The sequence below is a fragment of the Delphinapterus leucas genome, chromosome 18, assembly GCF_059928025.1.
Source record: "Delphinapterus leucas isolate spDelLeu-1000000601 "Yukka" chromosome 18, BTC_Dleu_Yukka2, whole genome shotgun sequence".
In the NCBI taxonomy this organism is placed as follows: domain Eukaryota; kingdom Metazoa; phylum Chordata; class Mammalia; order Artiodactyla; family Monodontidae; genus Delphinapterus; species Delphinapterus leucas.
Window position 1 is genome coordinate 58,022,647 of NC_143146.1, and position 26,829 is coordinate 58,049,475.

General features: G+C 49.0%; 1 protein-coding gene across 1 annotated transcript in view; it reads right to left on the reverse strand.

Annotated features, from left to right (window-relative positions):
• Positions 1-26,829, reverse strand: part of ERICH6B (glutamate rich 6B) — a 43,537-nt gene that overhangs the window by 2,441 nt on the left and 14,267 nt on the right. The window contains exons 4-11 of the mRNA XM_089899532.1: positions 24,988-25,062; positions 24,302-24,340; positions 20,704-20,792; positions 16,149-16,285; positions 13,822-13,883; positions 8,917-9,077; positions 5,012-5,097; positions 4,708-4,860 (exon numbers count right to left, since the gene is read on the reverse strand). Of these exons, the coding sequence (XP_089755658.1) occupies positions 4,708-4,860; positions 5,012-5,097; positions 8,917-9,077; positions 13,822-13,883; positions 16,149-16,285; positions 20,704-20,792; positions 24,302-24,340; positions 24,988-25,062 (802 nt within the window). The remainder of the gene's footprint in view (positions 1-4,707; positions 4,861-5,011; positions 5,098-8,916; positions 9,078-13,821; positions 13,884-16,148; positions 16,286-20,703; positions 20,793-24,301; positions 24,341-24,987; positions 25,063-26,829) is intronic.

Here is a 26,829-nt window from a genome sequence, read left to right on the forward strand (position 1 = left end):
TCAGGCAACTCAAATCCTCCAGTGCTCTGTGCGTGTTTGTGACTGTGAAATGTGTGCATTTGCATCCTTCCCCTGGGAGCGATGGTTCAGGGTTTGCTCGTCCATGTTCTGCAGACCTTATAGAACAGAACTATCTCGAATAATGAGAATCGACTGGGTTTGCTTATCATCCGTCTGTCCCACTAAAATGGAAATGTAACTTGTGGTCCGGAGGGAAGGGTCCACCTCTGTCTGGCTCCCGGGTGGCCCCTGCCCCGCACTGCGCCTGGCGCCCGCGGAAACAGCTGTGGGTGAGTGAGGGGTGGTGGGCTCCTCCCTCTTTCAGCTCAGGCCCTGCTCTCCTTTGAGCCGTCCCTTCCTGGCATTTCAAGCCCACCGTACCCCTCTGCCCTGGCTTCTGCTTTTTGAATCCCACCAGGGCCGTCTTGAGAACTGGTGCTGATGGGCAGCAACTTCTCTCGGGAACCAAATGCAGAAGGGAAGAGAATCTGGGACCTGGGTTAGTCAGGAGAAGGTAGGGTTTGGGGGAGCCCGGATTACTCAGACCACCCGCCAGGCCTTGTCTGGGGGTGTTCAGGGGCCTTGTAGGACGCTGGGAGGGAGAGGCCAGCTCAGGCCTGCTAACGGCTGCCTTGTTCACTTCCAATAAGGAGAACTTCTTCTGGTCACTCCCCAACGCTAGGTCCTCCTGTTGCTTCCCACTGCCCATCGAGCCGAGTGCAAACTATTAAGTCCCTTCACCACGGGGCCCAGCCTGTCCAACCACATCCCTCTTTACCTAGACAAGAGGCTGTGATGCATGTAATGAATTAAAAACTCAGGGGCCGAGTCCCTCTGCGGTGGGAGCAGTCTTCTCGGGTGCCGCCACCCGCTCTGCCCCGTGGTGTGAAGTTTCAGGTGTGATGGGTGTGAGGCTTTACACAGGGACAGTCCCTCTCCCATCCAGGTCTCTGATGCCTGAAATGCCATCCGTGGCACCACTTTGGTTGAAGTCAAATGAGATGAGAGCTTGACCCAGAGAGGGAAGATGCAGTTGCCCTTGGGAGAGGCAGTAAGAAAGCCTTGGCAATGAACTGCTTACAGCTGAGCGCGGGGGGCCGCCTGGGGCCTCCCGGCCGGCCGGGCCCTGCCAGAGAAGCCGGGGTGGGAGCGCTTCTCTTCTCCCACTCAGTCTGCCCGGCCAGCATCAAGAAGGAAGGGCAAGAAAAAGCAACAGTGACACGTCTGTGGAGGCTCTCCTGCCATGGGGGCCCCTGACGGGCGGCGGGTGAGAGCGGAGGCCCTCGGGGGCCCGGGCCCTGGCCTGTGGCCCTGGGAGCAGGATGCTGCCCAGGCCCCTTGCTAAGATTTTCGGAGCCCACTCTGAGCAGAACCGATTCTCTTTCAACATCCCACAGCCTCTTGGTTGTAAGCGGCCCAGTTTCCCCGTGAGGGAGGAGTCCAGGGTTAGAAAGGGAGGTATGTGTCCCGCTCTGGAGAATCAGGAGCTGTGAAGTGGTCAACACAGTCTCCGAAAAACTTCCAAGGCAAGAGGTCTGCAGGTCCCAAGGAAAGAGACAGGAGATGAGAAGTTAGGGGCTCCTGGGCCGGGAGGGGACCACGAGGCGAGTGCCTGGGCCTGAAAGCTGGGCTGCCCAGAGGAAGAGAGGTTGAACCACTGGTCACTGCTCTCCCCCAGGACAGGACCTCTGGGCCCATTTCCTCATGGAGTTGAGGCTTTCCTGGAGTCCCAGGAACGGTCTGTGGTATCACACAGCAGCCGCCCCCTGGAGGGGACGGGATGTATTGCCTCGGAGTCCCCTGTCTTTATCTTACAGCCCCGAGTGGGTGCCACAGCCCTGGGAGACGGGTGGGCACACCGGCCTGGGCTCCAGCACCAGCCAACCCCTACAATCCCCTGGGAAGCTTTTAAAGAATGCAGATCTCCAGGCCCCGCCCCAGACCTACAGAATCAGAATCTCGAGACGGGGGGCAGCCATTCCCCAGCTCCGAGCACCATCGTTCCCCTTGGATTTTGATGTGCTGGGATAAGATGTTGTTTGTCTCGCAAGCTTTATTTGATAATTTAAAAGAATGCTTTACTTCAGGCTGAGTCAAAATTCCATAAAACTGCTCGCCTGTGATTTTATGTATGGCTTGGGGCGAACGACTCATCATTTTCTCTGTCCCTAAGTTTCCTCAACAAGAATGTGAAAGTAGATTTTCCCTAGGTCTCTCGTGGCCATAAAATTTAAGTGTCGTTGGGGAGAAGAGGCCCTACTGTGTGTAGCAGATGCTACTGGAGATAATTGACTGAGTTTCTGGTCCCCACTCCCAGATGCTTCTTGTATCCAGTACTTTCTTCCCCCTTTTAGACATCAATTTCCTTCTTTAAAAAAATTTTTTTCATTGACGTAGAGTTGATTTACAATATTGTGTTAGTTTCAGGTGTATAGCAAAGTGATTCCGTTTTATATATATATTTTCAGATTCTTTTCCATTATAGGTTATTACAAGATACTGAATATAGTTCCTTGGGCTATACAGTAAATCCTTGTTGTTTATCTATTTTATATATAGTAGTGTGTATCTGTTAATACAGTACTCCTAATTTGTCCCTCCCCCTACCCTTTCCCCTTTGGTAACCATAAATTTGTTTTTTTTGTCTGTTTCTGTCTTGTAAATAAATTCATTTGTATTATTTTTTAGATTCCATGTATAAGTGATATCATATAATATTTGTCTTTCTCTGACTTTTCACTTGGTATGATAATCTCTAGGTCCATCCATGTTGCTGCAGATGGAATTATTTCATTCTTTTCTATGTCTGAGTAATATTCCATTGTATAAATATGACACATCTTCTTTATCTATTCATCTGTTGATGGGCACTTGGTTTGCTTCCGTGTCTTGGCTATTGTAAACAGTGCTGCTATGAACATTGGGCTACATATTTCTTTTTGGATTAGAGTTTTCGTCTTTTCCGGATATATGCCCAGGAGCAGGATTGCTGAGTCATATGGTAGTTCTATTTTTAGTTTCTTAAGGAACCTCCATACTGTTCTCCATAGTGGCTGCACCAGTGTACATTCCCACCAACAGTGCAGGAGGGTTCCCTTTTCTCCACACCCTCTCCAGCATTTACTGTTTGTAGATTTTTTAATGATGGCCATTCTGACTGGTGTGAGGTGATACCTCATTGTAGTTTTGATTTGCATTTCTCTAATAATTAGTGATGTTGAGCATCTTTTCATGTGCCTATTGGCCATCTGCATGTCTTCTTTACAGAAATGTCTATTTAAGTCTTCTTCTTTTGATTGGGTTTTTTATTTTTTTGATATTGAGTTGTATGAGCTGTTTGTATATTTTAGATATTAAGCCCTTGTCGGTTGCATCATTTGCAAGTATTTTCTCCCAGTCTGTAGGCTGTCATCTCATTTTGTTTATGGTTTCCTTTGCTGTGCAAAGGCTTATAAGTTTGATTAGGTCCCATTTGTTTATTTTGGCTTTTATTTCTTTTGCCTTGGGAGACTGATCTAAGAAAATATTGCTATGATTTATGTCAGAGAATGTTTTGCCTATGTTCTCTTCTAGGAGTTTTGTGGTGTCATGTCTTATATATAGGTCTTTAAGCCATTTTGAGTTTATTTTTGTGTATGGTGTGAAGGTGTGTTCTAACTTCATTGATTTACATGAGGCTGTCCAGCTTTCCCAACACCACTTGCTGAAGAGACTGTCTTTTCTCCATTGTATATTCTTGCCTCCTTTGTTGAAGATTAATTGACCATAGGTGTGTGGGTTTATTTCTGGGCTCTCTATTCTGTTCCATTGATCCATATGTCTGTTTTTGTGCCAATACCACACTGTTTTGATTACTGTAGCTTTGTAGTATTTCAGACATCAATTTCTATACAAAGTGCCCTCCAGGAAGGGCAGATACCCCTGAGAACAAAGTAGTCAACTAGGAAATGGTGTTGAAAAACCTCATAGCAGAGAAAATATTCTTAAAAACCAAGGCCTGGAGAATGAAAATCTTTTTTTGGAATTAAAAAAATTTTGGCTTTGACTATCAAGAAGTATAAAGTTGGTTCAAGACAATATGCATTTCCCACTCCATGACCAATTAGAGCAGAAGGCAAGGGAGAAATCCTGAAAAGACAGAGTTCTTACACCAAAGAGGTGGAGAAAAATTCTGAAGCGACTGAATTACCTCGAATTGGTAAGATGAGGTTTCCCACCATTACCAGAAATGGGAACATAACAACTAAGTTAGTTACAATGAAATACTTAGAAGTTATGTTTTTAAAATACAATACACGCCCCTCCAAAGCACTCACCATACCCTCCTCTTCGAGGCACCTGGAACAGAGGGTCACTGGGTCTTTCTAAGGTAATTCTCATGAAGTTTGATTCTTAAATGATATAGAGAGCTGAAACCAAAAGGGTCCCACCTTACTCCAGCTTTGAGTCCGTGATTGCTATTTCCTGGCGGGGAAGCAATGGTGCAAAAAGGATAGTGTGTCATCTGAGGTCAGGGACCTGTCTTACTGGCCCATCATGATACCCATCTCCCCATGTGTGAGTCGGATGAATGAATTCATAAGTGAATGAGAGACAGAAAGAGAGGCTTACCCAGAGAGAGGACAGCTGTGCAGACTGGGAATCAAAACCTTAATCACACTGCTTCTCCTCGGGGAGGGGTGTTTGAGACTCATGACTCAAGCTTACCAGATGTTTCCATTTTCATCATAGAAGGTGGCATGGCCAGAGTTGTTGATAAGGGCCCGGACACACATATTTTCACTGTCTTCCAGAACGATGTATGTGAACTTTCCCTCTTTTATACTGAGGATGAGCATAGCCAGGTGTCCTGATGGATAACTGGGAGATGGTTAAGGCACAAGTAGTCCCTTGGGGTCCCCTGGAGAGGGCAGAGCCCTGCGGAGGATGCAGACCCCAGTAAAACCCATGCCCCAGCCCTGAATCACAGACTTTTCAGACATCATATGTGTCCCTGTGCTCCAGTGGATACTATATCTGGCCTGATCCATCAGGAAAGAGAATTTGGAAGACAATCTCACTGGGGTAGAGAATGATTTTTCCATCACCTTGATGTACCTAGGAAGAAGAGACAAGCCTGTGAAAAGTTCGCAGGGGCTGATTGTCCCTAATCAGAGCATGGTGGTGTCACTAGAAGGCTTGAGATCAGTCTCCTTACTCTCTGATTCCCGTATGCCACCCACCCATCACTCCCCCACCCATAACCACCACCAACTTGCTGGGGATTCCAGGTGGGAATCTTCTCAGGGCCTCGGTTTACCTGTCTATGTGACAAGCAGGCTGAGATGGATCGCTCTGTGCACGTGTGTGTGCAGATTTTATTTTATTTTTTTAAATTTATTTATTCATTATTTATTTTTGGCTGTGTTGGGTCTTTGCTGCTGCGCGCGGGCTTTCTCTAGTTGCAGCGAGCGGGGGCTGCTCTTCGTTGTGGTGCGCAGGCTTCTCACTGCGGTGGCTTCTCTTGTTGTGGAGCACAGGCTCTAGGCACGTGGGCTTCAGTAGCTGTGGCACGTGGGCTCAGTAGTTGTGGCTCGTGGGCTCTAGAGCACAGGCTCAGTAGCTGTAGTGCAGGGGCTTAGTTGCTCCGTGGCATGTGGGATCTTCCTGGACCAGGGCTCGAACCCGTGTCCCCTGCATTGGCAGGTGGATTCTCAACCACTGTGCCACCAGGGAAGTCCCGATATAATGTTTTAAAAAAACCTCTACTGTCTCTTAGTCCTGTCTTTGTCTTCATTCTTTTTTATTTTTTTTTTTGTGGTACGCGGGCCTCTCCCTGTTGTGGCCTCTCCCGTTGCGGAGCACAGGCTCCGGACGCGCAGGCTCAGCGGCCATGGCTCACGGGCCCAGGGGCTCCGCGGCATGTGGGATCTTCCCGGACCGGGGCACGAACCCGTGTCCCCTGCATCGGCAGGCGGACCCTCAACCACGGTGCCACCAGGGAAGCCCTGTCTTCATTCTTTATAGTATTTATATCTTTTCTTTTTTGTTTTTCTGGATCAACCTTGCCTAGAGATTTGCCTGTTTTACTAGTCTTTTTAAAGAGCCAGCCTTTTGGTTTGCTTATTCTATATCTTTGCTTTCTAGCGTATCAGTTTCTGTTCCTATTATTTTCTACACACGTCTTCTTTCTGTGGGTCTTCTATATTAGTCTATTTTTCTTCTAATTCCTTGAATTGAACATTGAGCTCGTCGATTTCCGTCTTTCTTCTTCTTCACAATCCTCTTCCTCGTCTTTAATATAAGCATTTAAAGCTATAACATTTCTCTCAAAATACTGTTTTAGCTCTTTCTTCCAAGTGTAGATACTTACCTTTCATTTCATTCTGACTCCTTTCAAATTTTTGATATGATTTCTTCTTTGACACACAGGTTATTTACAAGAGTGTTTTAAAATTTGCACATGTACCAGTTGCTTTTGGCTATGTTATTATTATTACCAATTAAAATCCACAGGGTTAAGAGAGCAGAGTCTATGTGGTATCAGCTCTTTAGTGTTTTCTGTGACTTGTTTTGTGGCCAAGTGTCGTCACTTATTGTAGCTGTTTCACTTGTGCTTGAGAAGGATGCCTGTCCTCCGACTCCCTCGTGTCCCCATCAGGCATTAAAACCCAAGCCCTTGGGTTAACAGGACAGTTCTTCTGCTTCCCACCCCTCCCCTCCACCAGGACACACCCACCTCACCCACACTCTTCTCGCTCTCACTCTTCTCGTTTTCCAGTTTCTATTTCTGGTATTACCTCCCGCACTTTCTTATACACTCTGCTTTTCAAAGGATGCTTCTTACGTTTTGTCTAAGTTTCCCAAGTGTTTGTAGCAGGACGCCTTTTGAAGTCATCTTGTGCCCCGTGTTACTCTAACTAGATGTCAGGTCAGTGGTTTTAGAGCTCTTATTATTATTTTTTTTTTGCGGTACACGGGCCTCTCACTGTTGTGGCCTCTCCCGTTGCGGAGCACAGGTTCCAGATGCGCAGGCTCAGCGGCCATGGCTCACGGGCCCAGCCGCTCCGCGGCATGTGGGATCCTCCCGGACCGGGGCACGAACCCGCGTCCCCTGCATTGGCAGGCGGACTCTCAACCACTGCGCCACCAGGGAAGCCCTAGAGCTCTTATTTTTAACAGTTGAAGAATCCTTTGTTCAAGAGAGCTCACAACAGGATGCCAAAATCCGAGACAATGAAAGAAAGAGGGGCAGCTGGTTGAGGAGCTGCTATGGGCTCTGCAGGGTGTGGCCTTTAAATGCCCAGGAATCTCTCTGTGAGGTGATGATGATGCTGGAACTGACTCTTGTCCCTACCCAGCACTGCGCTCAGCACTTTACTTCCATGACACAGTGACCCAATGGAGGAGACACTGTCATTAATCCCTGTTTAAGAGAGGCTACCTGACTTACACAAGCCTATCCAGTGAGAGGGGAGCCAGACTCCCACAGTCTGCCTCCCATCCCTTCCCCGCGCACCCATGGAAACACACTGCCTCTAGCCGTTAAGCTCCCAGCCACCTGGCACATTTACTCTGCAAATGACTGCTCTCCCTCTCTTTTTTTTTAAACCTAAAAAATAGTGCTTTATAAGGACATCCATGGTTGGTTTCTTCCTTATCGATAGCTCGTAAGAAGCTTCTAGATAATGTTCGTGGGAGAGGATTTTGTTTTAGGTCTTATTTTCAAAAGCCACCTGAAAGCCAGAATTTATCAAGATGCTTCCTTCTTGTCAAATTCACTTGTCATGGAATGACATTTTCCTAATGATAAGGACCCCGTGGGCAAAGAAAAATCTCTGACACAGAGGTAGAGTTGTCACATTTTCTCTCACTGGGAAATATATCATAAATATCACATCTAAAAGCCCAAATCTCATCACTGTTGGCTTGGGGACAAAGTATGAGGTTAAGAGCTAAAAGTTAATAGAGAAGAGACTACATCTCTGGCCTTCCTTCAGTTCTACTAGAGGGAAAACAGTGCCTCATAGGCAGGACCCTGAGCTATGAGACAGCTGCCGTCTGTCTGTGAGTTCTCCCTACTGCTGTCTCTCTGTCTGCCCCTGAGCTCTCCCTGGCTCCTGTCTGTCTGTGATCTCTCCCTGACTGCTGCAGAGATGCTGGCTGGGCTGGATTTTGCCCGAACACCAGCACACACTTATAAACAGTGCTACCTGACTCAGCAAACTACTTGGAATTTATCGCCCATTTGTAAAAACAAAAAACAACCAAATGTCCCACTCCTCATGGGCCTTTTGGGCAGCCTACGTGAATGGTGGGTGGGTTAGGCAGGATCCTTTGCTTAGAGATCTCGGGGAGGACATTCCCCCTGGCTGCAGGAAGGACATTTAAAATTGGTTAGGAGACAGATGCTCCAGGAACAAAAGCTCCAGGGCAGGACAGAGTAGGGAATGGGGCTCTAGGCACATGGGCTTCAGTAGTTGTGGCCTACAGGCGCACAGGCTTAGTTGCTCCGCGGCATGCGGGATCTTCCCGGACCAGGGCTCGAACCTGTGACCCCTGCATTAGCAGGCGGATTCTTAACCACTGCACCACCGGGGAAGTCCCTCTGTGATTGCTTTTTCAATATAGATTTTAAATTTGTTAGGGGAGGGACCTATATATTATAATATGTTTCCTTTCCTCTACTCCCAACCCCACCCAATTGCTTAACGTAGGCCCTACAAGGAGAAGAGTCTCAACAACCCCTAGTACAAGTCCTAGTCAGTCTGTGATAACCCATACACTCAGGAGTGCCTCTATACATGGAACATATTTTTCTTGTTTGTATTCATGTTGTGTATTGGTCCTGACAGCTCCCTGATGGTGTGTGTATATGTCTTACCTGGGCCAAAAAAAAGCCCTGTGCAAAGTGCAAACGCCAACTGCCACACTTACCTTAATCTTACTCTTTATCCAGTCTGTGTGTATTTCTAACGTCTTCTTACGGCGAACAAGATGACGAGATTGTTTGACTACTTTCTCAGACTCATCTTGTGGTGGTAGATTACATACATGGAATGTGAAAGTAGTCTCTGTAGCCCTTTGGCTAAATAAGTCTTTGGTAGAAAAGAGAAAGAAAACTTAGATCTGTTTCTCTCAGGGCACCAAAGTAGAGCTTGAGGATTTGGGATATTGGCCATATTTCCCCAAGCTCTCTTATTTTTTTTCATTCATTCATTCAGCAGACATTTATTAGGGGCTTGTGATGTGCCAGCTTAGTGCCAGATGCCAGACACCATGGTGAAGACCACCCGGTCCAGGCTTGGGGATGTGAGGGGTGACACACCAGCCACATGCCAGTAACAAGTGTGGCTGCTGATTCTGTTAATGGGAAAAAAATAGGCTAAAGTGGGGAGTCATTAAAAAAAAGGAAACATGCTTGTTTTAACTTAAAACAGAAATGTGTACTAACACATCTTTTTTTTTTTTTTTTTTGCGGTACACGGGCCTCTCACTGTTGTGGCCTCTCCTGTCGCGGAGCACAGGCTCCGGACGCGCAGGCTCAGCGGCCATGGCTCACGGGCCCTGCCGCTCCGCGGCATGTGGGATCCTCCCAGACCGGGGCACGAACCTGTGTCCCCTGCATCGGCAGGCGGACTCTCAACCACTGCGCCACCAGGGAAGCCCTAACACATCATTTTTAAGTGCAGGGCTCTGTGGTCATTTTTGCTTAAACCCCATTCATAATTTATTATCTGTAACTTTCAGTTTTGGCAATTTCTACATAGTCTGAGTGCAGAATTGTAGACTTCAAAAAATTTCTGTATATGCCCCAATCTTCTGTGTATGTTTGGTCCACATCTTGTTAAAAGCAATTTTTTTTAAAGCTATTTTCTTATTGAGTCATCTTAAAAGCATTGCACTTAGCTTTCACAGAAACAGCAAGTTTCTTTTTATCTTCATTTTGGTCCAGTTTTATAACAATTGAATTTGGGGAGTAAACCCGTAAGGACCACCTAGGGGAACAATCCCCGCTCCCAGGGACCCTTGGCGGGTGTCCGACCACCAGGGGGCGCAGCGGTAGGAGGAGCTTCCGGCGCGGTCGGTATCAGCCGGTATGCTCTTCCCCGGAAGAGGGCTCGGTTCCCTCGGCAACTAGGTTTGGGGGAGGTCAGTTAAGAGAGGTTGGTTGTCCCACCACTGGGGCCAAGACAGTGTTGGAGGAGGTCTCGGAGAGAACGTGACAGCCTCTCGACCAGCGAGCTGGCCGGGGCAATGGAAGGCTCCCCACCCCCTCCCCGTCCTTGGAATGTACGTTCTGCCCACGGTTCCCACAGTGCGAGCCCTTTTCAAGGACGCAGCGTTGCGAGCAGTATGCTGTTGAGCTCATCTGGAGGAATACGTGCCTGAAGCCAGGTAAGGCCTCCATCTAAACGTTAAGGTTCTCGTGGGCGGGGGTGGAAATCTGCAAGTCTTGCGCCGTCCAAGACAAGAGTCGAATGTTAAGTTCTCTTGCTTATTAAACCTGCCACCTACCAATCTGGAGCGGGCTGCCCCTTTCTTCGGTCTCTCCTTGCCCTCTGCTTACGGGGGCTAATTTCGAATTTCACCCGGGGGACCCCGAGGTTGCGAACCAACACAGAGGGTGCCATGAGAGCTCACAGGGACCGTATCCAGGCCTGGCGGTCGAGGACACTCCTGGTGGAAGTTTTCTCTAGTGTGCTAGGCAGAATTCCTAGTGTAAGCATGACATGGCTGAAGGCTAGTCTGGGACCGGCTTAGTGATGACTGGCGACTCAGGCGAGGCGGGCAGGGCTAGAGCATTCCTTTGCTCGCTCAGCAAGTACCTGTTGTGTACTCATGTACCAGAAGCTGTCCTAGGTATCGGGGATGCCACATTCCCTGCTGCCTGTTCTAGGAGGGGAGATGGTGTTAAACAAGTGAACAGGTAAAAACTTCACGTGCCAGTGGATAGGAGTGCCCTGAAGAAACATTAAGCAGGTGAGAAGGATGGAAAATGATGTGTGTGTGTGTGTGTGCGCGCACGTGCAAGCGTGTGCACTGGTTTGTAAAGGGTAGCCAAGGAAACTGTTTCTGAGAAAGTAACATTTAAGCAGAGACCTGAATAAAGTGAGGGAGCAAATTACAAGGATATTGGAATGGAGAGTGCTCTAGGCAGAGGACAGCATGTCCAAAGGCCCTGTGGCAGGGATGCCTGGCCCTGATGAATAACCAAAAAGCCAGTGTGTCTGGAGAGGAAAAAGTGAGGGCCTTCTAAGCCACATGGGGAATGTGGGATTTTCCTGGAGGCAATGGAGGGCCAGTGAAGAGTTTTTAAAAGATTTTGCTGGAAACAATATGGAGAAAGGACTGAGAAAGGAGAGGATAGGAGTCAGGGACACTGGGGAGATGAGGGTGTCTGAGGTGGTGTCAGTGAGGATGGAGAGGTGGGGGTGGGGAAGGAGAACCACACCTGTGTGCACTTGAGGAACTAAAGGGGCCGCTCATTAGAGCTCACAGGGGGAGCTTTTCCTCAGGAAAGTGAGAGAGAGGTGGGCGGGGGCAGAGTCAATGAAAGACCTTTGTGGGAAGCTTGGAAGCGGACCTCAGTCTCCCTCCGAGGAGTCCTCCTCCAGTGCTTGCTTCCAGAGTGGAAATGATTTGTCCAGGGGAAAAAGCAGATGTGAGCCCAGCTGCTGTTTCTGAGTATCAATTAGAAATTAATATAAAGCATTTCTGAACTGTAATGATAAAAGAGGACATGGACGAGCTTATGTTTTTCTCCTGTCAGAATGCTAAAATCATGGATTTTCTGGTTTGTGCCGTTTATCCAGCTCTGTCTTTATTAGCGGGGAGGCTTTAGGCTGCCTTTCTGAGCCTCAGTTTTCTTAAAGTGGGATCATGCTGCCTGCAGAGACCCATCAGGTTACTCTGAAATGATGCTGCACGGAGCCCGCTGCCCCATAGAAGGGCAACAGACCTGTGTCCTCCACACGGGGAGCTTTGGATTCTGATGGCTCATGACACGAGCTGTGTAGTGATCACCTTCTTTTCACCAGGCGAGCTGTCTCTGAATAGGAGAGGCTACCTAATCTGAGGGTTTCTGTGCAAAATGAAAATGCAGGGATCCTTGTTCTAAAATTGTTAAGGATTTCAAGACAGTGACAGCAGAGCATTAAAAGCAAGCGCAGGGCCTTAAGTGTGAGGACCTGTGTGCCTGCAGGTCATGTGCCTGCGACGCCAGCCTTGGCTTGGAAATCGGAGAGTTCAGAGACGTGGGGCTGTGTGCTTGGGTTGTCAGATAGTGGTCTGGATCCTGGAAGTAAATGAGTTTGTATCTCAAAGGAGGCTGCGGGATTTCTTTGGGACTGGCTACAACCTGAACACGGAGGGGATGCCTCTTATCAATTAGAAATGTGTTGCTTTTCTGCATAAAAAGCTCAAACCTTGTAGGCCTCAGGTGTTCAGAGGAGCAGGGAGTGGGGCAGGGGTGATGGTGAGGCACAAATGGGGAATCTGGTCACGTCAAATTTCACTCTCCGGTTAGAAGTCCTACCCGGGGCATGTGACGTAGAGTATCCTGAAAGGCCTTCATTTCCCCAAAGGAGCAAAAATTCATGCATACCTGCATCCATTTCAAAAACACTTATTGAGTGCCTACTGTGTGCCTTGCCAAGGAATGAAAGACACAGGTGTCTTTGGTCCAAAGGGAACAGAAATAACATAATAACAGGTATTTGTTGTGTTTCTGGCTGTTGAACATCTGAAACCCCCTCCTTGTTTGGGGGGTACCCCATTGTGTGAGTCTTGGTGGGAGGTAGGCCTGCTCGGTCTAGAAACTGAAGGTGGTAATTCCTTCTTCTGCCTGCCTTCTAACTCCAGTGGGGACATGAGACTCAGGCTTAGAAGGCCCTTTACTTCCCCAGACACACTTGCCTTTTGTTGCTCATTGAACATGTCATGGGGATGAGCCCTGGGTCTGACCTGAGGGGTCTTGGGCCTGAGTGTGGTTCACGCCCACACAATGGCTGGGTGATCTCAGGGAAGTCACTTATTCTCTTGGCCTAAGTTTCTTTACCCAACTTCACATGGTTTTGGAGATTAATTTGAATCCAATAACTGGCCCGCAGCAGTTATTCCATAGGAGTTAGGTCAGGGGCCTACACTGGTATGGGGACAGGAGCTCTTCCTTGAGAGGGAATCTGGGGCTGTGTCCTGGCTCAGCAAGAAAAAGCACCATGATTGATTAGGTGTGTCTGCCGTGGGTGTTGCTGCCATTTCTACGTTAGTTGGATCTGGTCGTCTGAAAGATGTTCCATATGGTGGTTTTGAGTTTCTGAATTAAGTAGCCTGATGGCTTAGGCTCTTGGCTCAAACTTTTTTTGATTAGACCCAAAAAACTGGCGACCTCCATGATTGGCACATCTTAACAGCTGGTCCTCAAATGCCTTCAGTATCTGGTAAAGGGGCTCTTTCTTAAACTTTGTGTTAATGACTTCTTGGACACCCCCCCTCCCCCCACCCCCGGCAAATCTAGGTCAGATCCTTTCTTGTGTGGTCCCATAGTATCCCCTTCCGACCGTACCATTAACTGTTTTATATGCAAATTCCCTGATTTCTTGGCTGTCTTCACCTCCTGCCCTCCCTCTCGCCCCCAGCACAATCAAAGGATGAACCCCTCGAGGTTTATCCTTTGTCTGGCTTGCTCTGTATTTTATCCCCAGCAGCTGAGACCGTACTAGCCCAGTAGATGCTCAGGTGAGGAAACAAGCATTTACGGACACAGCAGAAGGTGGGAGACAGCGAGACGCACCCAGGAGAGCCGGGCAGCGGGGGTGGAAGGTGGGAGAGGGTTCTTACTTTCACGTTTCTTCGTAATCCAGAGGATTGTTTCCTTATATTTTCCAAAATTTTTCTTCAGCCTAAAAGGAATGTGACTCATCTTTAGAAGCTGAGACTGAATTCATGTTTCCATGTCATGCTGCACAGTAGACGGTGCTAGGGCCTGCTCAGCCTTTTCATAGGTGGAGGGCTGGCTGGCTGGCTCTGCCTTTGGACCCAGCTTTCTTCCAGTCTGTACTCAGGAATTAAGGGCCAGCACACGGTGCTGTGCGTCCCTCCTGGCCTCCAACTTGGGCACCTGGGCTGACCCCCAGACCTTTCAAAACGAATTCAGTGGGGGTCCTCCTGGGAGCGAGGCCAGGGCTGGGAGGTCCAAACGCACGGCTGGCTCTGTGAGTTAAGCTCGTGCAGCTTGCTTTCTCTGCGGCTTGTGCCTATTTCAGCGAAGGCTATTTGGAAATAGCTTAGAGAAACAGCATTGTCTGCGAACCGGACAGAGCCACCTGAAACCCCTTTGCATTTAGTAGGAAAATTTCAAATAAACTCACTCAAAAATGGCTTATCATGAAAGCCACATTAAGGCACAGCTCTTCAAAATGATCAAGCCCTCAACCCCCCTCTCATGTCAGTAGACAAAAGGAGTCATCCTGGCATTAAAGTGGCTTGGACTGTTTTACTTCCAAATAAGGGTGGTCTCCAGAGGCAGCTGCCTTTCCTGGTTCTCAGATCAGAGCCCTTTTGGAAGGGAATCTGCCGGAAGGAGTGAGCCTCCCAGGCTTAATTGGATCAGAGAAGAAGGCCTTTGACAAGACAGATTTTAAGTTCTCAGTTCAGAGTCCTTGAAGAGAGCATAATAATTTAACCCCAAGCAACCTTAGGAAGCACATACCCTTTGCTGGAAAGGGCTGGACTCTTTTGTCTGGGGGAGAATAGAGGTTTGCTCTTTGTACTTTAGGAGCAATTGCAGAACTGGAGAATGAGCTCTTCATGGCCCATTTGTACCAAGTGTTATTTACTTGCAAGCACTTTGAATGGAATTGAAGCAGTTACCTTGCCTACCGTCACCTGTGAAAGAGTAAGGATGGAAGAGGGGGTGGGGTGAAGCTTGTCCGGCCGGCTGAGAGCACGATGCCACGTGCATACAAGAGTTAAATTCCAGTGAGGGGATCCAGCCAGAGGCATCCAGGGCCCTTTGGGGAAGTTTCCTCCCTTAGCTCTTTGCCCACCCTTGCAAGCTAGTGGAATCCTTACTAGCTAGCTCCTCAGTGGTAGAGACTGGGTTACACACTACTGTACAGACCGGCACACAGGAGGTGCTCATGAAATATTCATTGAGTGCAATTAGGTTAGAATGAGCCTCCGTTATAGGCTTAAATGGGAAAGAAGGGGAGAAAATGTAACACATGAGAGAGGGTAACTTACAGGGATGTTATTTGGGATTTGTTTTTTGCTGCTGTATGAGGATCTGAAAGCTTGGATGTTCTTTGTGTTTTGCATTGTGTATTTTGCCTTTCCTTTTCCTAGAGAAGCCTTAGGGTTCTCTGGCCCTAGGACTCTACTGAGCCCAGAGCAGAAGTTGCTGGCAGTCAGTCTCTCCCTGATTTTTGTGAGAGTCTCCATTCACCAAGGAGGTTATGCAGGGCACCCCATCCTCTCAGCCTCATCCTCAGCCACTGCTGGAGAGTCTGCCATAGACCCCCTGGATGTCTGACCATGTACCTTGTTCACCAAGGTTTCTGACAGCTGGGTAAGTGAAAGTCCAGGCTTCCATGTACCGCAGTCTGGATGTACAAATGGGGTTCTGGAACACTGAGACCTGGAGTCATGCCAACTAGAAAGATTTGGTGCCAGCAGCAGTCTGCAATAAACTTATCATTCCCCATTCCCAACAGGGGCTCTTGCCATGAATCCCAGGGCAGTGAGGCTCAGGGCTTTTCCCCCTCAGGGAACATGAACTTGATCCTCCACTGTCCCCTCACTTCAAAGGCCCAGGGGTCTGAGCCTTGCTTCCCAGACTTGCGTACAATTCACGGTCCCTTCAAGACTTTTCCTGCCCTGGATTTCCAGCGTCTTGTCACTGCTCATCTTTGATCCTATCCTGCACATCCCCTGCTCATAGATTTCTTTGCTCCTGAGTTTTGGCAGGCAGCCGGACCATCCTGTCCCCATGACCCCTAATCTTACCTTTGTCCTTGTGCATGGCTTGTGCCTGCCCTTTGACTCAGGGGACCTGTCCAACCCTGGCCTTACTCTATTCTCTGATGACCCAATTTACACTTTCCCTGCTGCTACCACTGGCCTGCCTGCACCTACTGACCGATAGCTCCATCTCTCCAGTCACTTACAGAATCCCCAGTTTCCTTTTGGTCTCACTCTCCAGATGACCAGCCAGGGGAATGTTAATATCCTCCTCCAGTTCGCTGCCAGCTGCCATTTCTGGGAGCATGGTCCCAAACGCTGACTGAGAGGAGCTGGTCACAACCTGCAAAAGGACCACAGAATGAAGTAGCCAGAAAATGGGAATTAACGGTTAATGATCACTTTTGTGACTCTCTAAGCTGCCAGAGGAGATTGCAACATGTTATTGGAAAAACACAAGCAGTGGGAACAGCAGGGTGGCTAGCAAGATTTGTTCCAGAGACTATTTCCGCTAAGGTCACACCCTCTTCTCATTCTCCAATTCCCTCAAGAATTCTTTTTAAATAGTAGCATACCAAGAAATCGTCTGAGAGCATAAAATTACCCTCTTCTGACAAATGTAGAGATGGCTCTAAAACGTAAAAGTGCTTCCATGCCTTAAGAGCATAACAGCCTTCTTGAGTTCCAGGAATGGCCAAGCTCTCAGTGGTTGGTTATTTATTCACTGTGAAGGATAACAGTCTTCAGGAAAGCAGGGTAGCACCTGGCACGTTCTCGTAGAGGATGATTCTACCTTTAAAGGGTCTTCCAAAGTAATGACATTGCAAGCTCCTTTTTTATTTTGTAAATTTGATCATTCTATCCCAAGTCCATGCTGCTAACCAGGACTGACCCTAGGTGGGTCCTCACAAGAGTTTCTCCTTTTGGATCCCTTTTGGTAGAAGGTGAAGTTTGACTTGCCGTCCAGGAGAACCATGGGTCTGTCATGTTGCCCTGCTCACCTACAGGTCGAGGTTGTTATGGTGGTGGTTTTGCATCTGATAATGTGCAGTCTGCCATTCATTTACAAGCCTTCTATCGTAAGTGGAAGACCACAGATCCGAAGTTGCATGTGACCTGGGGCAGATACAAGAATGGAGCTTGTGATTGGCTGGGTTTTCTAGGTTGGGGAAAAGCTGGGGTGTCTCAGGTCTGCCTTGTCTGACTCCCAGCCTCTGCGTGCTCCTTTCCGCATTGCTGGTGTTCAGTTAATGAAACACGGAGGCCATCAGACTGAAGAGGCTGTAAGGCCGTGGTGCCCTAAGTAAGCAAACCAAAGCCTAAGGCCATAAATGCCTCAAGGTTAGGAAATCAAAACCCGAGGACAACCAATCAGAAGCAGCAGGCTTTAAGCTTCGGCCAATCAATAACTTCCTTGCTTTGCTTCTGCATTTTCCCTGTAAGTCTCTCCCCAGCTCCTGTTGGTGGAGGGCTCTTAACCACTTCCGGTTTGGTGCTGCCCGATTTGAATCCACACAGGCTCGAATAAACTCTTCACATTTTTTTTTTTTTTTTTTTTTTTTTTGAGGTACGTGGGCCTCTCACTGTTGTGGCCTCTCCCGTTGCGGAACACAGGCTCCGGACGCGCAGGCTCAGTGGCCATGGCTCACGGGCCCAGCCTCTCTGCGGCATGTGGGATCTTCCCGGACCGGGGCACGAACCCGTGTCCCCTGCATCAGCAGGCGGACTCTCAACCACTGCGCCACCAGGGAAGCCCTCTTCAAATTTTTAATAGGCTTCAGTTTATCTTTTCATACGGGAATGAGTCAGTGCTTCAGGGCAGACTGAGGTTAAGGCTCTGGTGTGGCTACCCCTGCTTCTAAGTTCTTCATTGTTGACCATCCCTCCCTTGAGGTGCAGTGATGGCCTGCTTGCCCAGACTTTGGATTCCATGATTTGTTCACCAGAAGATATGGTTCCTGCTATGGTTCACCAGACAGCAGACCCGCTGGCGGGGCCTGGTCGAAGTTCTCGTCCCAACCAGGCTGTGCTACCCCACTCCAGCACATGTGCCCTCCTAGGAGGCTCATCCCGTTTGCTTCCCCAGCCTCTGGAGAGCTATCCTCATGGTCATGATCGGGGTATTGGGCCCCCAAGTGATGACTTCTCCCATGCCCTGTGACTGCTCCTGGGTGAGTCTCTGGTTTTTCCAACCAAGAGAGTTTGCACAGCAGGTGTGTGATGCACGCGTGTATCCTATAAACAATTCAGACATGTATAGGGAACTCAGAGCAGCCAAGAGATTGAATTGTCAGAATAACCAAAGTCTAGGGTGATAGCCCCAACCGAATCCAAGGGCCTCAGCTGCCTCTCCCAGTGGCTTGTGGTGTCCCCCGCCCAGCTGCAGGTGCCATGTGGCGTTGACTCCATTCCTTCTGTCCTGCTCTCTGGCCCCACTTGTCCACATCGGCCGCCTATGGCATTGCTTAGAGAAGCAGTGCTTCCCAAGCTGGACAGCTGCCTATCCGCAGATTGCCACTAGCTGGGCCGCGGGTGCTGCCTCCTTATCCTCCTTAAGCATCCGATCCTTGGAAGCAGAGTGGTATAGACAGCAAGGGGGAAAGTATCCCCCTAACTCTTTGCCTTACTTTGTCACCTGGGCAAAGCCCCTGAGATGGCAAAGCCCCTGAGACGGCAAGGAATGGTGCTTGTGACCAGGGCTCCCCTGCACAGGCTGCCTGTCACACGGAACCCTCCCAGCGTCTGGTCTCATCCAGAACCTTGCACAGCTCCGTGGGAGATGTTCCCTCTGCCTGGGGCTGCAGCTCCGCCAGACACAGCAGAACCTCAATTGACAGGCGCGCTGAAGGTTTCCAAATAATTTGTGTCTAATTAAAACAATTCCTTTCAATTTCAACTCTTGCTGAAAAATCTTTCTAAAATGCCTGAGCTTACTTTCCTGTCTTAGTAAATCCAGTGCGGTGAATCAAAGTTCAAGTAATCATTTTTCCTCCCTTTGACATGGTATTTCAATATTTGAAAAGCAGTTCTTATAATGTGTATAGGAGCATGTCTGGAAAGTAAGGAATTTAGGGCTAAATAGGAACTGAGACCAGAGAATTTTTCCAATTAAAATAAAAGAAAAAATTGTATAAATGCCTAGGGGTTTTTTCCCCCCTTTTCTTTTGTAAGTTTAGAAAAATGTATCTGCTTAGTCTTGAGTTCCAGGGACACAAGATTTCACTCTTGTGATTGTAGTGAATACCTACAGTCCTGAGAAAGTTTGTTAGTTGTAGGGGAAAGGATGTATAACCTGAACCAACATGCGTTGGAAGTCTTAGAGGTAAGTTGACACAGGAAATTAGAGCTACAAGCCTGCACAGGCAGGCAAAAAATTGTGCAGTAGGGCTTCCCGGGTGGTGCAGTGGTTGAGAGTCCGCCTGCCGATGCAGGGGACACGGGTTCGTGCCCTGGTCCGGGAAGATCCCACATGCCGCGGAGCGACTGGGCCTGTGAGCCATGGCCGCTGAGTCTGCGCGTCCGGAGCCTGTGCTCCGCAACGGGAGAGGCCACAACAGTGAGAGGCCTGCGTACTGCAAAAAAAAAAAAAAAAAAAATTGTGCAGTAAAGACAATGCAACATGCTGTAGATGTAGGCTTATTCAAACAATTGGGACTTCCCATGGTGTCTCTGGTTATTGGATACAGCTGGGAAAGGACAGCCATTAAACTTTTGGGGCTGGTTCTGTGCCCCTCTGAAGAGTGTGGGAGTAGGGCTCCGATTTGGGGGAGATGCTCCACTGCTCTTTGTTGTGGTGTTTGCACTGCAGACGCTGTTGTCCGAAGTTTGTCCTGCTGGGCTGCCCCAGCCTGGTCCTTTAGTTGGAGACAGCAGGCTTTTCTTGGGGCTTTTGTTTGTGCTTGTTGGGGTTTCTGGTCGCTGTCTTTTCCAGCACCCAGTCAGGGGTAAATGAAGCAAAAAGAAAACTCAGGAAACTCACCGCCATGTCGTTCCTTGGGTCCCGAGGTCCCTAGCCAGTCTGCCTTCTCTCTGTCTTTTAGAAGCTTCTTGTGTTTGTTTTATATATAATGTATAGGGTTTTAAGCTGCGCTTAGTGGGAAAATTACATTTAGTCCACCTTTCCAGAATCCAACTTCATTTTTTTTTTTTTGGCTGTGTTGGGTCTTCGCTGCTGCGTGTGGGCTTTCTCTAGTTGCTGTGCGCGGGCTTCTCATTGTGGTGGCTTCTCTTGTTTCAGAGCACGGGCTCTAGGCATGCGGGCTCAGTAGTTGTGGCTTGTGGGCTCAGTAGTTGTGGCTCACGGGCTTCGTTGCTCCACGGCACGTGGGATCTTCCGGAACCAGGGCTCGAATCCGTGTCCCCTGCATGGGCAGGCGGATTCTTAACCACTGCACCACCAGGGAAGTCCCAACTTCACTTTTACATAGGGTTTCTGCAAAGGACGATTTGCCTTGATATCTAGGTATCTAGGTAGCTTACATGATTTGTTTTTAGCTGCCTTCAAAATCAATCTTGAGGGTTTTTTATTCATATTACTGAAAGCAGGACCTTGTGGTGCCATACTTGGCTTTCTTCTGACCCTCTTTGGTTTAATGTGTGTCATTTACACTTAGGCCTGTTCTAAGAAAAGCTCACTTCTGCTGTGCTAACAGTGTAGTGAAGCTGTGAATCCCAGGGCTCAAGAGGCAGTGTCCGGCTGGCCCTGGGCCACTCTGCTCTGACATTCAGAGCCAGGTGTTCTCCAGTTTTTATCCAACTTACATTGGCTTCGAAGTCTTCGGCTTCCAGTGTGCCAGTGGGATCACTTAACATACGATCGCAAAAGCTCTCTTTAGAGACAGACTCCTCGGCTTTCAATTTTGGAAGGCACAGCAAAAGGAGAGGCATTTGGAAAAGGGACCAAAACAAGAAACAAACAAAAACAAAAAGAGAAATAGATTTATGGCATTTACACTTGCGCTTTTGAATAAAAATGCATATGTCATCAATAAGACTTTAAATAAATTCATCAAATCACTTAAAATTTGACTTGGGGATATTAATAAAATTGGAATAAAAAGGTCAGTTTCAGTGGCAGACTTAAAGTGAGTGTGTGTTTCTGGTGGCCAGTGAAGATTCATCTGACAAAGTGACATTTGAGTGAGTCCTGCATGAAGCAAGGGAGCGAGCAGGCAGATGGCTGGGGAAGAGCATCCCTGCCAGGAGCAAAGGAGGTGCAAAGGCCCTGAGGCGAGAGAGAGTGGGAGCATGTTGACATATCTGACAAACTGGAAGAGGCACAGTATGCCCGGAGAGGAGGGAGATGGGAAGGGGCAGGGCCAGCTCACCGAAGACCTTGTAGGCCATGGGAAGGAATTTAGATTTTATTCCGAGAGAGATCTATCCTGAGTGTGATTTTTCTCTTGGAAATCCTGAGAAATATCCCTAGCGCCCGTCAGTTTTGTCAAAAATTGCCCATTTCCAGAATTGCACATGGTTCGTAATTGCTAATCAAAGCCTAAGAGATGAATCACCAAGCCAGTGAGCTAAAAAAAAAAAAAAAATCTCTCGGAGAGAGCAGACGCCTTTGTTCTCAAGGTCAGCCACAGCCTGGTGACCCTGGGCCAGGAGAGGGCTGGAAACCTCCAGTGTCGACGGGGTGCAGACCAAATGGAGGAGTTGATAATTACAACTTGGGCCTGGAGTCCCTGCTCCCGGGAAGGTGTGGCTCCTGAGGCAGAGCTGGGGGGAAGGGCTCCCACACAGTAATTGGGCCCCTGGGGAAATTACGGTGGCCTTTGTCTCAGCTTCAGGATGACACCAGCCCCTCCACGCTGGGCCATCCTGAGAGCCCTGAAAATCCACCGGGTTGGCACTGGGCCGACCGATTCTGTCTGATGTGTGTCCCTGTTGGGCCTCGGGGGGCAGAGAAGGGGCATTCTTTGTGATCTCCATACACGCACGTTATTTTTGCATTTCTTTCCAACTTTGGTTCAATAATGAAAACGCTGACTCCTTTGGGCCCCTGGGGGGATGGAGAACTCCACTCAGCTGCATCTGCCTGTACTGACACCAGGCCCAGGGGCCTCTCTGCCTGCAGACCTGCAGACCTCCTACCCCAGCCTTGGCTTGTTCCTGGTGGAAACCTGCCTCCTTTCGGTGGCCCCTGTGTGGTGGGAGTCCCCCCACAGTTCCTTCCCGCCAGTTCCACCCGCCAGGCACTCACCACCCCGCTGGGGTGCTCACAACTGGCAAAGGCACCAGGCCCTTTCCGTTCATTCCAAAACACTGTGTGTCGCTGGACTGTCTGCCAGGGATGCGGCCTAGAGGTTTTAAAACTTCTTGTTGGGATAACCCCACAAGAATCCTTGGGAATTCAGGCAAGAACCTCAGGAAGCTCTGTTTGGTTGTCACTGGAGAGAAATGGAGGAACTGGTAGAACAGGGGTCTGGGGAGACCGGGTGGCAGAGCCTCCCTGTAAGGGTCTCTGAGGATGTGCCGGCCCAACATGGAGGAGTCCAGCTCTGGTCCTGATAGCTTAGCAAATCCCCATGATTTGTGAGTGCTGTATTTTAGTAAGCTTTATTGAATAATAGATAGTTAATTCGAGGGAAAAAAAGAAGTAGATGTTTGTCAAAGGAAGAAGGGGAGTTGGCAGGAGTGAATGAATACAGAGCAGCAGTGTTCAGAGGCATTCGGTCCCACATAATTATTAACCTTAACATCAACAGGCACTGTCTGCGTGTCAGGAGGCGCCCAGTAAATCCGCAGGAACACAGCCGCAACTGGGGCAGAATGAGCAGGGAGAGCTTTATTCCTAATTAACTTTCCCTTTGGGGATTTCTGTCAACCTCTACCTTTGTTCTAGTGAGATCATTATTTTCCCCTGAAGTTGCTTTATGGGGGGACTGGGGGAGGGGGCAGGTGTCAGGCCAGGTTCCTAAGTGGTGGCCCTGTTACCCAGGACCCAGGCCCCTCCCAGCTTGTCACTCAGTCCCCTCGCACGCTGGCCCCGTCATCTGTGTAATGGGGACCATAAGGCTTATCTTCAGGGTGGCTCAGGGGACCGGCGCTAATGCAGTGAACGCCGGGCACACAGCATTCCCTGAAGTGGAGTGTGCCTTGTCCCGGACTGATGAAGAACAAATCTAAATTCTCCCCTATCCTATCAGTGGCTCTCCTGTAACGTTTTTTTCTTGCCAGAAGCATACTTCCTGAATTGGGGTAGATGTCTGAGTCCGGTGTATTTGCCCTGCAGGGCAGATCCCCACGTTAGAAACGAGGAAAGGGGAGGGGACAAGCAGTAGGCAACTAGCCCTGGGCGGGCTCTGAGAAAAGAGCACACAGGTGAAACTCGGTCCTGTTTTCACCTCCTCCACCCTGCACGTACTGAATTCCTTGTTGTCCTTAAATCAAGGAGAAACGATGGGCTGGTCTGGCAGCTGCTGTGGGCACAAATCTGTAATCTGTTCTGAAGCCACTCAGTGTGCTTCATGGATCAACGGCCCGAGCTGCTGCCAGGAGCTTGTGAGAAATGCAGAGTCTTAGATCCACGAAATCAGAATCTGCATTTTAACAAGATGCCCGGGTGGTCGCTCTGCACATTAAAGTCCGAGCAGCAGTGCTCTACCCCGACCGCCCCCCACCCCGGAAATGAAATAAGATGAAGAAAATTTTATAGTCTAGAGTTGGGAGGAGTTTGATAAGCCACCTGTGTAGGTAACCCTTATCCTCCCCTCTTCCCCCACCCCCATGCTGACAGACAGCAAGCACGTCATCATCCCTACGTTGTTTCTGATAGGATGGGTCTGGTTAATCGCAGGGCTTTTGTGGAGTGACGTGTGCAGGTTGGGATTCTGCCGCCAAAAGGCTTCTCCCCTGTCCTTCCCCTTCATAGAATTCAACTATCCCCTCCTTAATAGAAATTTAACCAGGCTTTAAGGGTACCATCTGAGGGGCTCTAATTCATTCCCTATCAAGCTACCATCGAATGAGTCTGTCTGGAGGGGCCCATGCATCCCAGTCAAGCCCTGCTGACCAGACTTCAGAGAACCTAGCAACTGACCGACTGGACCCTCTTTAAATGTGGGTGTCCCTATACAGGGCTTGAGTAGAGAGATGGACCTCTGGGCCGTTCCCAAGTCATTCTGTCTTGCTCCCGAGACCCTCTCTCTGTTTCTTGTTCTAGCGCCCTTCTTCAGTTAAGGACAGAGAAACATATCCAGGTTCAGGGACTGTGTGCCCAGCATGTCCCTCTGTCCTCTCTAGGACTCGGCACCGGCTGGACCAGCAAGGCACCCACCTGCCCGGGGCGCTATCCCCGGCCCCGGCTGCTCTGCGGGGAGCAGGGATCTTTGGATAGGTTATGTGGGACTCTTACCATTTCCTGCCTTTTGCGGTTCTTCAGTGGGAACAAAGACTGAAAACAAATAGGAAAAATGATGAATAGGATGTGGTTCGGTGAACTGTTAACCCTTAAATGTCTGGGAGACCAGGGTGGAGACTGCGTATTGTAGGGTGAGAGGCTCCCATGACGGTCAGCGGTTGGAGGCCTGTAGCTTATGCTCAGCACACATTGATTCCCCTCCGTCTGTTCATAGTTCATCTTTCCCACTAGAGTTTAAGTTCTGAGAGGGTAGGATGGCTTCGTCCATATAAAGATGGACAAACTGCCGCCCAGTACACAGTAGGCATACAGTAAGTATCAGTAGATGCACAGTAAACGTCACGGAATGAACCGAGTATGGATAATCCATTATCTCCCCTCCTAACTCCAGTGGTAGATATTACTTCCTCCCCTTTCAGAACTCAATTTTAATTCAAAAGTAAAAGCATTTTACCCTTTGGCCAAGTTTCTTCCCTGAGCCTTGACCCCTGACACCACGTTCTAGAAATAATGCCTTGGCCACTGGCCTTAATGAAGGCTACCGTAATCTACAATGGTCAAAGAGGACTCTCTCTGGCTCAGGATGTGCTAATTCTGTGCTTCTTCCCGTCTCAAAGATGGATTCGTACCCTCCGGGAGTCATTTAAAATCATCGTAGAACTATAAAATTAAAATGATACCTTGTGAATCAGACTTTAAGGGGGTTAGCATCGTTGTTGAGTCTTCCTCTGTTTGAGATTTTGATTTTAAAGGTACTGTTAAAAGACAGAAGAGGGTGGCCGTTAACAATTTCAACCTTACACTTTCCAGGGGGTTCATGTTGGACGCTTAGGGTCTGAGGTTCTTTCTTGGCACCCAAGGCTGATCCACAGAGGAGAAAACGGACTGGAGGGCACTGCTGGCGTCTACTGGGCGCTCCCTCTGCCAGCCTCCTCCTCTTAGCTTTGCTGACTTACTCTGGGGCTGCAGTGAACAGTGACTGGGAAACGTGGGCCCTCGGTGGCCTTCTTCTCTGGTCCCAGGACAGGGAGGATGGCTGGGATTGAGGGGAGACTTTAGGGATATTCCTCTTTCTGTAGGAGGAAGAGCTGCAGGAACCATAGAGCCAAGTGGCTTCAAGGCCGTGTAGACTCATAATGGCGTCTGCCTGGCGCTGTAGGAAGTGGGCATCTCTGGTGCTCTGTTGTCAAGAGCTCCCGGAGAGGTGCGTAACGGGGGCTGGCGGGGAAGCATGGGGGCTGGCGAGTACAGATACACTGGGTTATGCTACGAGAGGCTACTGTGGTTGTTGAGAACTTTTGTGAAATTCTTGGTTACCCATGTTTTATATTTTCTAGAATTTTGTGATCCCTGCTCCTTTTTGCTCCCTCACCCCTACCTGTCCTTCTCCCTACTCCCAAACACATGTGTGGGTGCCCACGCGCACACACGCACGCACACACGCACGCACGCACACTCCATTCCTAATGGCAAGGAAGCAGAGGCGAGCTGCCCCCTCCCCTCTCATGGGAGCGGCAGGATTTGAGCTCGGTCTGTGATGAGAAGCCTCCCTGGGCAGGATCAGTGCTGCCAGTGCATCAGCTGAGCCCGAGCCCTCCACAGCCAGGGAGCCCTCCAAATTCTAAGGACGCGCATCCTACCATAAATGGCTCCGACTCTTGGGAATCACGTCTATTTCTTAACGAATTTTCCTCAAGCTGGCCCTGTTCTAGCCCTTCCGTGCAGATGGAGAGGTCAGGTCTTGGTTTTGTGTGTCAGATCATCAGGTGTTTGAAGGCAGTTATCCTGTCTCAGAGTCACATGTCTTCCAGACTTAACGCCCTCATTTGCTTCAGCAGTTCTTTGTACGGTGTGCTCTCCAGGTTGGCCTAACACCACCCTCTCCTTGAGCCCCAGCCAGTCTGCCTCTAACCCTCATAGAGTGTGGGATCCCCCAAAGTGAACAGCGGCCCCAGGGTTGCTTCTGCAGTGCAGGCTAGAGCAGGACCCGTCTCCCTCTACATAACCTTTTAATTGCTCTTGGTTATATTAACTATTCTGGCAGTCACACCAGTCATACCATTGACTTATTGAGCCTGTGGTTGAGTAAATCATCTACAACAGACAGGGCATTCCCCCCTTGTCCTTCTCCATCCTGTTTTTGTGGGCCTAAGAGCAGGGTCTAATCTAAATTACCATTCTGTTTTATCTAGCCAGTCCCCATCCAGTGTTTCTCCCTGTCAAGAACTTTTAGAATCTGATCACATTATTGGCATCACCCAACAGCTGCCACTCATGTACGGATATAAATATTCCTCCTACATCTGTATCCGAGTCTGTGGATACAGACTGGACAGAGCCCTGTGGCTCCTGACTGGAAACTGGGTTGACTCTGATCCTTAAACAGTATCTCTGGATGGTTATTCAATAGCGATCATGCCATTGTCTTGCACTAGCATCTACTTGGTATTTGTCTATGTCGTCCATAGGAACATGAGGAAGGCTTTGAAAAAGAAATGTGTTTTGGAATTCGGGCCTCCAAA